This window comes from Chiloscyllium punctatum, chromosome 6, assembly GCF_047496795.1.
Source record: "Chiloscyllium punctatum isolate Juve2018m chromosome 6, sChiPun1.3, whole genome shotgun sequence".
In the NCBI taxonomy this organism is placed as follows: domain Eukaryota; kingdom Metazoa; phylum Chordata; class Chondrichthyes; order Orectolobiformes; family Hemiscylliidae; genus Chiloscyllium; species Chiloscyllium punctatum.
This window is the reverse complement of record NC_092744.1, coordinates 78,081,575-78,096,102: the sequence shown is the minus strand read 5'-3', so window position 1 is coordinate 78,096,102 and position 14,528 is coordinate 78,081,575. Positions and strand designations below refer to the sequence as shown.

Below are 14,528 nucleotides of genomic sequence, written 5' to 3'. Positions count from 1 at the left end.
GCTGGAGGTGCCAGGCAGGCCAAAGGATGATCCTTTGATTGCAACGGCTATTGGGGTGGAAAGTGAGGGTGGGGGGGAACCCAATCATTTTGTTCTGGGAGAGATAGGAAGGGAAGGGGCAAAAGTGCAGGAAATGGGTTGCATATGGCTGAGGGCCCTGCCACAGTTAGGAGGAAATCCTTGGTTGAGGAAAAATGAAGACTTATCATAAAGTGCCCTTTGGAATGTGGTGTCACTGGAATAGATGCAACAGGAAATGGAATAGAATCTTGCAGGAAGCAGGGTGTGAGGAAATGCAGTCAAGGTAACTGGGATTTGATAGGCCTCTGGATATTGGTGGACAGTCCATTCTCAGGAATGGCAACAGAGAAGTGAAGAAAGGGAAGGGAGAAGTCCGAGATGGATGAAGTAAAGGGAGAGAAGGATGAAAATTAGAATTAAAATTGATTAATTTTTCAAATTTCAGACAGGAGTACTGATGACATCATCAATTTACTGGAGAAAGAACTGTGGAAAAAGGAATGTTCCACATACCCCACAAAGAGAAAGATCTAACTGGTGGCCAAATCACCAGCTTTAATTTGGAGAAAGTGAGAGGAGAATTTTTTTAAAGTTATGTGAAGGAGGATGGTGCTAATGGATAGAGACTGTTCGGCTGTCCTTTCAAGGAAGAAATGGAGAGCCTTCAGATCATCCAGATTGGAGATGGACCTATAGACTGGTTGCACATCCGTGATGAGCAGGACATGGCCAAGGCCAGGAAACTACACATTGTGAACCTGATGCAGAGAAATCAAGAATATAGTTAGAAAGAGTCTGGATGCAGGGAGAGAAAACACAGTCAAGCGGGAAATTATAACTGCAGTGGGGCAGTAACAGGCTGAAATGACGGGTCAGCTAGGTCAGGGCCTTTTGTGGATTGTGGATTTCTGAGTGGAAATCAATGCCCCACTTCCTGCCCCCAGTATTCCATTTTGAGATTGAGATGCAGTCAGGGCATTCTTGTACTACCCATCTGTCCTCCTTAGCTGCCAGTGCTCACCCATTCTGCCTTTGTCTGTCTGCACTTCAACTGTCTGGTGGCCATGTATGCAAACCCTTTACGCATGGATATACTGCAGTGATACCAGCTTCTATTGAAATTCTGAAATCCAGAGCTCGAGCTCCTTCAGCTGGTGGCTCATCCTCACGTGCTTCTTTTAGGAAATGGAAAGCATCCTGAAATTGCCTCATGTAATAGGAAAAGCATTCCAAGACACTGATGTGCACTGTTATGCTTCTGTTTATGAGACTATTTACTAGGTTATGAGATATAAACCCAACACTCAAATAAACACCACGTGCAGCAGATAGTGAAGAAGGCAAATGGTATCTTGGCCTTAATGGTGAGACGATTTGAGAACAAGAGCAGGGATGTCTTCCTGCAATTTTACAGGGCCACACCTGGAGTATTGTGTGTAGTTTTGGTTTCCTTATCTGGGGACAGATGTTCTGACTAGGGAGGGCGTGCAGTACGCATTTACCAGACTGATTCCTGGGATGGTAGGACTGCAGGATGAAGAGAGACTGGCTAGTACTATATTCACTGGAGTTTTGGAGAATAAGGAGGGTGGATCTCATCAAAACCTCTCAAATTCTAACAGAATTAGACAGCGTAACAATAAGAAGGAAGGAACAATGGTCAGAAAGTCCAAACCAAGAGGTCACAGTCTAAGGATACAGAGTCAGTCTTTTAGAACTGAGATCAGGTGAATTTCTTCACCTAGAGAATGATAAGTCTGTGGAATTCTCTATCATGGGCAGCAGTTGAAGCCAAAACATTGAATATTTTCAAGAGGATTGCTCTTATGGCTCAAGGATCAAAGGTCATGTGATGAAATGGAGAACAGTGTACTGAGTTGGTTGATCATATTAAAATAAAGAGTAGGCTTGAATGGCCTAATCCTGTTCCTATTATCACTTTTTTTAATGTTTCTGTCAATCAGCTCCTTCCTTTATACTCATGTCACTTTATTTTATATGTTACATAACATAAAGGTTTAACTTAACTCTTATTATCTGTATGTCCCTGATGTTAATTTAAAGAAATATCAGGAATCCTTTAATTACAAATCTCCCTCTTTATTTAATCTTAAATTTACTCCCTTATATCTAATTGATTAACTAAACACTAATTTATTGATATATTATACATGAAGGTCCTGAAACTATTGGGCCTGGCCTTAGAAATAGCAATTTAAGGACATAGGACCATTGGAATTGTGAGATGAAAAGAAGACCAGGGTGCATTTAGTGTGCCTTCTATTATCCTGGTAGTCGCATGATACTGCAATAATGGAGTGGTTGACTAATCATAGCTATCAATCTCTCTCAGTAGTCCCAGACTTGAGCGAATGAATATGTCAGTGATGGAGAGTTTTGGGAACCGTAAGCCTGAAGGCAATTTTTCCTCCCGATCCATCCATACAACACGCGTCATGTTACTATTTTACTGTATCGTAAAATGCAGGTTGCAAGATCAAATGAAACCTTGCCAGCTTACTGGGGCTTCCCTTGCTCCCTTTTACAACCACAGCCATCTCATGCTTCATGTTCTTTGCTCCTCAACAACAACTTGTAAACCTCTATCAGATCTCCTCTCAACCTTCCTCTGTCCAAGGAGGATAATCCCAAATTCATTAATCTATCCTTATAACTGAAGTTTCTTATCCATGGAATGATTCTTGAAAATCACTTCTGCACACTGTACAGTGCATTCACACTTTTGCTTAAAGTGGTGTCTGGAACTGCACACATTCCTCCAGCTGGTGTCTAACACTTGTCTTCTATAAGTTCAATATCATCTTATTGATCTTTCCCCATATTAATACCACTGAGAATACTGTACACTTTATTAAGTCACGACAAGGGAATGCATGATGAATGGTAGGAGCCTGGGAAGTACCAAGGATCAGAGGGACTTTAAGTTGTAGACACAAGAGGATAAAGCGGTTAAGATGTCACCTGGTATATCTGCCTTTATTAGCCAAGGCATGGAGTAAGGTCAACGAGGTTGTATTGGAACTATATTTAAAAAAAAGTTGATTAGGCCACAAACCTAGAGGATTGCATGCACCTCTGGAATCCACATGATAGGAAGGATGTGATAGCACTGTAGAGGGTGCAGATTGGGTGTCCCAGGATATTACCTAGACTGGAGAGTTTGTTAGGACATGGGATTGGATAGGCTGGGGTTGTTTTCCAGGAGACTGAAGAGGTGACATGATTGAGATGTGTAAATTTATACACAGAGTAGAAGGAAGAAACGCTTCTCTTTGACAGAGGATCAATGCCTAGGGGGCACAGATTAAGGTAAGGGATAGGATGTTTAAGGAGGATGTGAGGAATTTTTTTCCCCCAGTGTATGATGAGAAAAGGAAACTCACTGCCTTTGAGGGTGATAGAAGCAGAAGCTCTCATAACAATTAAATAATTCACAGATACACAAGTGGTAAAGTGGTATTGAAGGCTATTGGTGAAATGCTGGAAAATAGCTTTACAATAGTCAGCTGGTTGTTTTTGATTGGCGCGGACTCCTTGGGCTGAATGGCCTTTTTCTGTGCTGTAGTCGTTTGTGGCAATGACTATGATTCTAACTCCTCTCTCCAACTGTTACCTTCACTGCAAATAAACACCCAGGTCGCTCTGCTCCTGCATCCCCTTTAGAGTTGTACCCCTTATTTCATACAGTCTTTCAATGTTCTTCTGACCAAAGTGCATCACCTAGAGTCATAGAGATGTACAGCTTGGAAACAGACCCTTCGGTCCAACCCGTCCATGCCGACCAGATATCACAACCCAATCTAGTTCCACCTGCCAGCACCCATCCCATATCCCTCCAAACCCTTCCTATTCATATACCTATCCAAATGCCTTTTAAATGTTGCAATTGTACCAGCCTCCACCACTTCCTCTGGCAGTTCATTCCATACACGTATCACCCTCTGTGTGAAAAGGTTGCCCCTTAGGTCTCTTTTATATCTTTCCCCTCTCACCCTAAACCTATGCCCTCTATTTCTGGACTCCTCGACCCCAGGGAAAAAACTTTGTCTATTTATCCTATCTCATACTTCTCTGCTCATCCGCAGTCAATGCGTCCACTCCTACTTTTCTGCTTTTCAACTTGTGGTGTTTAATCCTGTCCTCCTCATATTTTACATTTCTTCCAAGTTAATATCCCCTCCGCACCAAGGCCCGGATCATTAATATAAAGCAAAGGAAAAGCAAAGGTCCTGGGGAACTCCAAGCCCCTTCCAACCCAATAAAATAAAATCCATTGACCATTATTCTCAGTTTCCTATCACTCAATAAATACGTATCCAAGTTGCTATTGTCCCTTTTATACCATGATCTGTAACTTTCATCACAAGTCTGTTGCACTGTATCATGGAGTAGGAGTTACAGGAATTTGACTGAATGGCAATAAAGGAAGTGTAATATAATTTCAAAGCAAAACAGTGTGACTTGGAGGAATGCTTGGAGTTGTTACTGTTCCCATGGACCTGCTGCCTTTGTTCTTCAAGGTTATAAAGATCATGGCTTTGGAAACTGTTAATGAGTCTTGGAGAGTTGCAAGACTGCAGAGCCTAACTCTGATTAATTGGTTGTGGGATCACTTAGCCCTGTCTATTGCATGCTACTTCTGATTCTTGGCATGCAAGTGGTTGTATGTATTAGCTTCACTGTTAGTTATGGCAAAAGTGAGGACTGCAGATGCCAGAGATTAGAGTCAAGAGTGGGGTGATGAAGGGCCTTTTGCCCGAAACATCGATTCTCCTGCTCCTCGGATGCTGCCTGACCTTCTGTGCTTTTCCAGTACCCCACACTCGACTTCAGTGTTAGGTGTGCCTGGTGTAACTCCTGGCTTGCCCTTGTGTGCTCTTCAGCGAACCAACATTTGTACCCAGTTTGGCAGTAACAGTTGAGCAGGGAGATATGCTGAGCCATGAGGTTATAGATTGTACTGAAGTACAATTCTGCTGCTTATGGCCCACGATGCCTCATGCATGCCCAGTCTTGGATTGCTGAATCTATTTGAAATCTATCCAGTTTAGCAATTTGATACTGCCACTTAGTCCCCATGTGGAACCAGGTGCAGAGTTCATGTTCACTAACAGTTGCAGATATAATGTCCAAATCCCCTTGGGATTTCCACATGGCACATGGGAACAATTTCCAGCCAGTCTTTACATGTTAGGATCCCTTCACCCTCTCGACAAATGTATGAAGGGATATGGTTACAAATTTCATTAACATTATAATCTGCATGTTTTGTGTGTGTTTCAAGTGGATTTGATTACTTGCCTCTTGAACCTGTAGGCCTTGAAAAACTGCCAAAACCCAAGAACGTGTTTGTAAATTCGACCAACATGAGGCACATCCTGAGGTGGAGCCCTGTGAAAGTTCCTGTGGGAGAGATCAGTTACTCAGTAAAGTTTCAAGGGTATGTACGATACCAAATGATTGAATGATTGTGTGAAAGGTCCGTGCGTTATCCCTTTTAGCATTTACAGAATTAAAGGACTTGCATTGACTTGGATGCTTGTGACAGAAAGAGTTACCAATCCTCCACGGTTAGTCTGGAGTCTCCAGGAACTGAAGTTCAACCTCCAGCACACTGCTGTGTGTAACACTAGAGAAAAGTCACAGGGACATTATAAAGGATTGCATTTCTTTTTGTATCCTCCTTTGAACATCTCTCCTCACCATTATTGAAAATGGGTGGCTGGCATTTCACCATCGTCCAACAGGGTAATGAGTCTTTTTCATTTCCAGTTTGTAGTGGAAGTCATTAAACCACAAGGATGGATGTGTTAGCCTACTAATTGGCCAAGTCATGTGACAAAACCTCGAGGGATACATTTATGGTCACAGTTGGAAACCCTATTAACAGCAAATGATATATGGTTGTAAAAGAAGAAATGCAGCAACCAATGTGCACACAATAAAATCCCACAGATGGCAATGTGATGGTGTGATGTAACCCTGTTCTAGTGATAGTCGTTGAAATATACCAAGTTTGACTTCAAACTAGTGCCATGCAACCTTTTACATCCATCGGAATTGGCCATTGGTGCCTTAGTTTAACATCATTTCCAAAGACAATGCCTCTGACAGTGCGGCATTTCCTTCATAAATGGATTGGAGTGCAGCCTAGATTATGGACCCAAGTCTTTTGATTGGAATTTGTACTCACTCTTAGAACCTTGACTAATATTTGTCCTTTAATCTGTCTTTGTCATACCAGTTGATGAGCAATTTACCTATTGCTGTTTGTTGGACCTTACTTTGTGCACATTGGCTGTCCTGTTTTCCCTCTATTGTAACCATCACTTAACAAGTAATAGGAGCTGGAGCAGGTCACAAAGTCTAATGAACCTGCTCCAAAATTCAGTAAGATCATGGCCGAATGTTTTCATCAGTTCCACCTTCCTGCTCTCTCCCACTTTGTTTCCCTTAGTTCCTAACAATCTGTCAATGTTAGTCAATGTTAGTCTTGACTAAATTCAATGGCAGCGCATCCATGAACTCTTGGGTGGAGAATTCCAAAGATTTACAGTCATCTGAGGGAAAGAATTTTTCCTTATCTGAGTCTTAAATGACAGACTCTGTAACGTTGGACTACAGTCCCTCGCTCTAGACTCAAGACAGGGGACTCTGACTGTCAATATTCACCCTGTCAAACCCTCTGATAATAATAGATGTTGTAACGTGTTCAGTATGTTTTAATGTCTCGTTCTTGTAAATTCCAGAGAACACGATTTACTCAGTCTCTCCTCATTTTGAACTCCCTCCCACATCGGTCATCCAAAGAATTAATTTAATGATCTTTTATTGTACCCTTTTTAAAACAAATCTATTTTGATACTCTTATGATGCCTCTACCTGTGGGCTTGAAGGCCTGGGTTCAAATCCCACCTATATTGCGAATGATCCACATAACCTTAAGGATTGTCTTTTTAACATTCTTAGTTCTGTTTGCATTATGTTGCAATATGGCCTTGTTTGATTCTTGTTCTTGAATTCTCTCCCTATCAATTTTCTTATTTCTTCATCTGTCCTTTACTTTTGCCCTTGTTTCCCTCCCTTCTGTGTCACTGGTTAGTTTCCCCTCCCCCTGCCATTTTAAATAGATTAGTTTACTTTAGCAGATAGTCTTCCCTGTATCTATTGCCCAATGTTTGAAAAGAATGAGTGATTTGTGGAAAGTCAAAAAACACTTGCTGAAGCGATGAGAGGACTGGGCTAGTGGTGTTGGTTTGATCCACTACACTCCTTTTTTTAAAAAAAAAGAAATGTTTTGTTTTAGATTGTGGTGCCTCACCACAGGGTTAGGTGTGGAGTTATCTCATAGATTGGAAGATGGTGTGAGCAAGCCTGTACTTCGATTTTGTGCACTTTTAACAAACTCAAAGCAAAATTGCTCCAAAGTTGAGGCGCTGGGGATCTTAAATGGCATTAAGGAATTGCACAAATACTTTAAACTTAATTCTAATTCCAACTCTAATTCTAATTCTAAATACTTCCACAGAATCAAATTCATTTTGTTCCCTGACCACCAAGCCTCTTTGATCACTGTTGGTTCAAAGAAGGGTCTTCCATCCCGAGTGGCAATGTGGCCTCAAAGATGGATGTTGATTTTGAGCGTTCATCAATGTAATTTCATAACTCATCAGATCACACAAAAATGGATGTTCTTTGTAGGTTTCCTGTGAATATGCCAGTGACTTTATGTTTACAAATGAAATTTCAGTGTCTGCCAGAGAAATCATTGAAGAGACTCGCAAGGGTGTGGTGTTCAGTGAAGTGCTTAATTATGTCACGAATGATTGACCTAACGTGTGGGATAATGAGAACCTGCAGGAGTATTTCACACACACAAATAAACTGAGTGTAGGTCAAGTTTATTCCCTGTGGGTTTAAGACTAAAGAGTGATTTCATCAAAAACACCCAGGCATTGTCTGTATGAAACCAGTAGCAAGAAGCTATTTTTGATATCCAATCTAGATGGAGGTATTGAAGACTTGGTGAAAAGTTACCAATTGTGTCTTAGAATGAGCAGTAATCTATCAAAGGTTTCTTTCATTCAATGCTTAGAACATCCTGGGACCGGATACATTTCAATTTCTTAGATTTGGAAAGGAGAGTGTGTACCTTGTGTTGGTCAATATCTGCAACAAGCAGATCACTGATGAGTCTGTGCCCAGTAGCACAAGTACCAAAACTATTGAAGTTTCGAGAAGTTGGTTTACACTTTATGGGTTACTGAATGTTTTAGTTTCTGGCAATGGTCCTTAGTTTACATCAGAGATGTTAAAAATCTTTCTCAGTAAGAATGGAATGAAATACACTCTGATACCTTCATTTCATCCAACTTAGTTCAGTGCTGGTCAGAAGGATATGTTGAAAAATATCAAGGATTTAAAGAGAACTATTGGAGCTATTGTAATGAGACTAGATGCATTCACATCCAAGACTGCTTGGATGCTGCCTGACCCGCTGCTCTTTTCCAGCAACACATTTTCAGCTCTGATCTCAAGCATCTGCAGTCCTCACCTTTCTCCTAGATGCATTCACATATCTATTAAAGATTAGAGTGATATCCTGTCAGTGTGAGAAATGTCCAAATTCCTCTGACAGTACATATTGAAAGTCACAAAGAAGGAGCAAGTCATAATGAGTCAGAAGCTTTGATTAGATTAGATTACTTACAGTGTGGAAACAGGCCCTTCGGCCCAACAAGTCCACACCGCCCCGCCGAAGCGCAACCCACCCATACCCCTACATCTACCCCTTACCCAACACTACGGGCAATTTAGCATGGCCAATTCACCTAACCTGCACATCTTTGGACTGTGGGAGGAAACCGGAGCACCCGGAGGAAACCCACGCAGACACGGGGAGAATGTGCAAACTCCACACAGTCAGTCGCCTGAGGCGGGAATTGAACCCGGGTCTCTGGCGCTGTGAGGCAGCAGTGCTAACCACTATGCCACCGTGCCGCCCACAACTGGTATTACTGAATCCCCTGATACAGCAAAGGGAGGCAGGGTCTTTGATCAGGACAAATTAAATTAATGTCATTTTACGAACCAGTAAGTGGAGTTGATAGTTAAAGTTCGACACAGTCAGAGGTGTTGAGAGAGCAGAGGCAAGCTAAACGGAAATTGAAAGAAAGCCTGGACAGAAAGTGAAAGAAGATTGGTTAATATCAAGCATGTAGGAATCTAGTATGTCGAGAAGGAAAAGTACTTTACTGGCTGTAAAGTGATTATGAAAGATGCTGAATGAATGAACATGTTTCTTTCTGCATTCTATTGTCCGTGGAATAGATTGCTGGGTTTAATTTTACTTCAGGGTTAGTTTTAAACACGTTTGCTTGCTAAATTACACAATGTATTGATGAAATACTTTCACACCTTGGACCTGGATCCAGAATTGACTGGTGGGATGTTTCTTTGTGAAATGTAAAATTTCAAGTTGGGTGTTACTAATTGTAGGTTCACCACAAAGAAACAAAGTGACACATTCACTGACTGCAGTTTAATATAAAAAAAACACCGAGGGAGCCAATGGCAATGGAAGGCTCATAGCAGTAGAGTGAAGCATTGGACATTCTTCGACTTGGAGTCAGGTAGGGATCAGCCTTAGTGACTGGCAGCAGAGCAGGACAATTCATATTGCACAGGGGTCAAAAGGACTTAGGATGGTGGAGGAGAACCAATGCATAATCGTAAGGGGTAATGTTAACCAGAATGGTGGTGGACAACGAGTCTGTGATTTCACCAGGTTACAGAAAAAGAGAAACATAGGCTGTGTGTTTCCAGGATGTAAAATCTGAACTGAAGTCTCTGTTGCACATCGGCACCTTGTGAACAGCCCTGATGTAGCACAAATGCTGTCATTCTTTTTTATACACTCTTGGGACATGGACATTGCTGACTTGCCAACATTTCACTACCTGTCCCTTCAGAAGGTGGTGGTGTTGGTGAGTTGCCTTCTTGAACCACTGCAGTCCTCATCATGTAGGTTGACCCACAATGCTTTTTAGGGAGGGATTTCCAGGATTTTGACTCAGTGACACTGAAGGAATAGTGATCTGTTTCCAAGTCAGGATGGTCAGTGGCTTGGAGAGGAACTTGTAGGTGGTGGTGTTCTTATGTATCTGCTGCCCTTGTCCTTTGAAATGGAACTGGTCGTGGGTTTTGAGGGTGCTGTCTGAAGGTCTTTGATTAGATTACATTACAGTGTGGAAACAGGCCCTTCGGCCCAACAAGTCCACACCGGCCCACAACCCACCCATACATTTACCCCTTACCTAACACTACGGGCAATTTAGCACGACCAATTCACCTGACCTGCACATCTTTGGACTGTGGGAGGAAACCGGAGCACCCGGAGGAAACCCATGCAGACACGGGGAGAATGTGCAAACTCCACACAGTCAGTCGCCTGAGGCGGAAAATGAACCCAGGTCTCTGGTGCTGTGAGGCAGCAGTGCTAACCACTGTGCTGCCCACAGAAATTTGGTGAATTTCTGAAGTGCATCTTGTAGATAGTACACCTGACTGCTATTGCATGTTCTTGGTGGAGGGAGTGGATGCTTCTGGAGTTTAAACTGTCCGGAATTTAAACTTCTTGTAGTCTGACTGGTGTTGGCTAGGAGCCAGATTGATTGTGTCAACGTTGTGTTCAAGATCAGAGATTTGGGCTAGATTTGCAGGACTTGCGTAGACACACATCCTGGAAATGTTTTTTCTTTCTTTCAAAAATAAACTTTATCCATAAAAATCTCTCTCCATATATAAATGTGTGTGTGTGTGTGTGTATAAAAATATAGTCACGAATGCTGTTCACTCCTGTATAGAAGCATATCAAGGAAACAACAAACATTGGGGTTTGGCTGAATTCAAACAAACCAAAGGCATCTCTGACTTGACCCAAACTAAAGTTTCCATGCATTTGAGGCACTAGAAGGTCCACTGACTGAACGGATCCCCATTAACTTCAGCAGGAGGACCTCAGGTGGTGGTGTTTTCCCACTGCCACTTGACGGCAGCTGCACCAAGCTTCAGTACATTCCTCAACATGTAGTTCTGGACCTTGGAATGTGACATTGGTTAAAATCTGTTCTAACTCTGGGATTAGCCACTGAAATCCACTGAATATGACTGTTTCTCCTCCCACCAAACCGCCTCCAACCTAATAAACACCTCAACTCAAAAACCCTCGCAAGCTGAATATTGACCCATCCCAACAATCTGACAGGAAGTATTTACCCTCTGACTAAGACTTCACCCTTAACCTCTGACCCTATTTTCCTCCTCAGCCAAGTGGAAAGAACTTGCATTTATGTAGCACCATTTCATGACCTAGAAACTTCCATGTCACTGTCTGGCCATGGTACATGGTCATTCTCATCATATTGGAGCGAAGAGTGTAAGGAAAGCTAGAGATAAAGAAGGAGTATAAGAACAGAAAAAGACAGGGGATTGGTTGAGGGGAAAGGATGGTTTTGAGAAGATTCTCTTATCTGAAAACAAACTTTAACCATGAGAAACAAAGGATAAAAGTGTAATATCTGCACAATATTTATGAATGTGAGAAATCACAACTCAAAAATTATATTGTTGCATCCATGTATATGGGAAAAGCAGTGGCTAAGGAGAATAAAGGGAGTGCCCAGTTGTAGATATTTTTGATCAACTTGTTCTAACATCTCCTGACACACCGTTCAAGCAGGTGGACTTGAACATATGCCTTCTGGGCCAGAGGTAAGGATACTACCACTCCAAGCCCTAATAGCCCAGTTGTAAGATAAAGACTGCTTGCTCACCTGCTCCACTGAAAGATGTATCTGCAAAGAAAGTCCACTGCTCTTGGGCTTACAATGCCCACTGGTGGCTGTGATGGTGTTTTATCCTCTGAAGTTTCTGGACCAGCCATGACAACACTGCCCTCTAGATTCAGAAACAGCTGTCATCTCACTTCAGGAGCAACTGCACCTGCTGGCCAGGCTTATATACTTGGAAAAAGTAAGGTTGAGGTTGCTAACTGGAACTGAGGACAACGTGGTTGTCTGTCAGGTTTGAAGAAATACAAGTTAAAATTGAGGAGGAAAGGAAGAAGATAGGGAGTTTCTTTAACTACATATTGATATTCTATAATCGTGTCAACTGCCACTCAGAATACGCCTATTTTAAAGTTAAGAGATTAAGGCATCAGGATCCAATCCAGGGAGACTTCAACATTTACATCTAAGCTCACACACCAGTGCAGTGCTAAACGGGTGCTGCAGTATTACATACGGTGGTCTTTCAGATGAGATACTAAACTGTTTACCCTGTAGTGTGGATTTCAGCTACTACAATAAAGAGCATGTCGGCATGCCCCAGACTTACCCTTCAGCCAACATGATTAAAGCAAATTAGATCGTCATTATCACATTGCTGTTTATAGGAGCCTGCTGCATGCAAGGTGGCTACGTTATCATAATTACCACGCTTCAAAGAAACGTCAATGACTGTAAAATAATGAACTGAGATTATGAAAGGTACTATAAAAATGCAGGTCCTATCTTTTGTAAATCAGATTGACTTGTAAAATAAGGTGCTGGGAAGCTGGATGAAAAGAATCATAGAATCCATAAAGTATGAAAACAGGCCATTTGGCCCAACAAGTCCATACTGACCCTCCAGGGATTAACACACCCAGATCCATTCCCCTGACTAACGCACCTAACCTATAAGTCCCTGAACACTGAGGTCAATTTAGCATGGCCAATTCATCTGACCTACACACCTTTGGTTTGTGGGAGGAAACCAGAGCACCCAGAGAAAACCCATGCAGACACCGGGAGAATGTACAAATTCCACACAGTCACTCGAGGCTGGAATCAAACCCGGGTCCCTGGTGCTGTGATGCAGCAGCGCTAACCACTGTGCCACCCTTCAGAGGAGAAGAGACCTTTAAACATAGTTTCACAGATAGATTGAAGATGGGCAGTAGATGAGTTTTTAAAAATTGTTTTCCATAAAGGATAACGTTTGCTCATTGTTAAGGCAATTTGCTGTACCTAAAAGTTCTCTCAGTCCATTCTGAAATAAGATTTCCATGGAATGTGAAGCACAACAAGACAGCAATGAGTAGCTGGTGAAGATTATCTTGGGCAGCGAATGGAGAGTTTACAGAGTTGAGTTAAAGCCTTTACAGTTAAAGTTATACAGTTCCTGCTGCTCCACAGTCTGATCCCAATACCTCACTGGGCCACAGTGAATTCCAACAATTCGTTAATAATGAGAGACAATCATCATGATCTTGAAGCTAGTTGAGTGTTGTCACTCTCTCAATGCTCAGTACATCATTGACTCAATAGTACAGAAGGCAGCCAATTAGTCTAGCTAGCCTCAGCACCTTGCTTTTTCCTATAGTCCTACTTTGTGAGAACTTTCCTCAGTCAGGATTTGGAGATGCTGGTGTTGGACTGGGGTGTACACAGTTAAAAATCAGATGGCAGCAGGTTATAGTCCAGCAGGTTTAATTAGAAGCACTAGCTTTCAGAGCACTACTCCACAACCACCTAATGAAGGAGCAGTGCTCCGAAAGCTAGTGCTTCCAATTAAACCTGTTGGACTATAACCTGGTGTTGTGATTTTTAACTTCCTCAGTCAGAATTCAGTCAGAAATTTCTTCAGCCAGAAGTCCAGATATCAGTGGTCTTCAATTCACAAACTCCTACATGATCACATGCCTGAGTAGGGCTCATACCTGCAGTATAAGACAGTCAGCTTGAAAGAGCTTGTTTCCTTGGAGCATAGGAGATCGAGGGTGACCTTATAGACGTCAGTAAAATAGTGACTGGTATGGATAGAGTGAATATCCAAAGTCTTTTTCCCAGGGTAGGGAAGTCCAAAATTAGAGGGCATAGTTTTAAGGTGAGGGGAAAAATGAACCTGAGGGGGATCCTTTTCATGCAGAAGGTGGTGCGTGTATGGAATGAGCTGTCAGAAGAAGTAGTGGAGGCTGGTACAATTACAACATTTAAAAGGCATCTGGAAGGGTATATGAATAGGAAAGAATCAGAGAAATATGGGCCATATGCTGACAAATGAAACTAGATCAGTTCAGGATATCTGGTTGGTGCGGAAGAGCTGGGCTGAAGAGTGTGTTTCTGTGCTATATGACTCTTGGGAGCTTTGGAATAGTCTGCCCACTAGGGTATATATGACTGCCTCTGGAAGGAGCTAGTCAGTCTGTTACAATCTGTAATCATGTAGTTTAGACCAGGTACCATCTCAGAGGAAATATATAGTGGTACTTACATTGTAATGTATTTTACAAGTCTTACTTTACAATAACTTGCAGTCGCACTACTTCATGGCAGCCCACTTCTCATTACTGAAGATCGTGCCTCTTCTGCCAAGAATTCCATGTGATCATCCTTCCCCAGTTATTATCAGCAGGTCTTGACTTTGATTTTCTCTCTGCT

At 42.1% G+C, this 14,528-nt stretch overlaps 1 protein-coding gene across 1 annotated transcript in view; it reads left to right on the top strand.

Moving 5' to 3' along the window:
- LOC140479119 (interleukin-20 receptor subunit beta-like) overlaps nt 1-14,528 on the top strand; it is a 75,377-nt gene that overhangs the window by 48,285 nt on the left and 12,564 nt on the right. Inside the window, exon 2 of the mRNA XM_072573059.1 lies at nt 5,359-5,482. Within this exon, the coding sequence (XP_072429160.1) occupies nt 5,359-5,482 (124 nt within the window). The remainder of the gene's footprint in view (nt 1-5,358; nt 5,483-14,528) is intronic.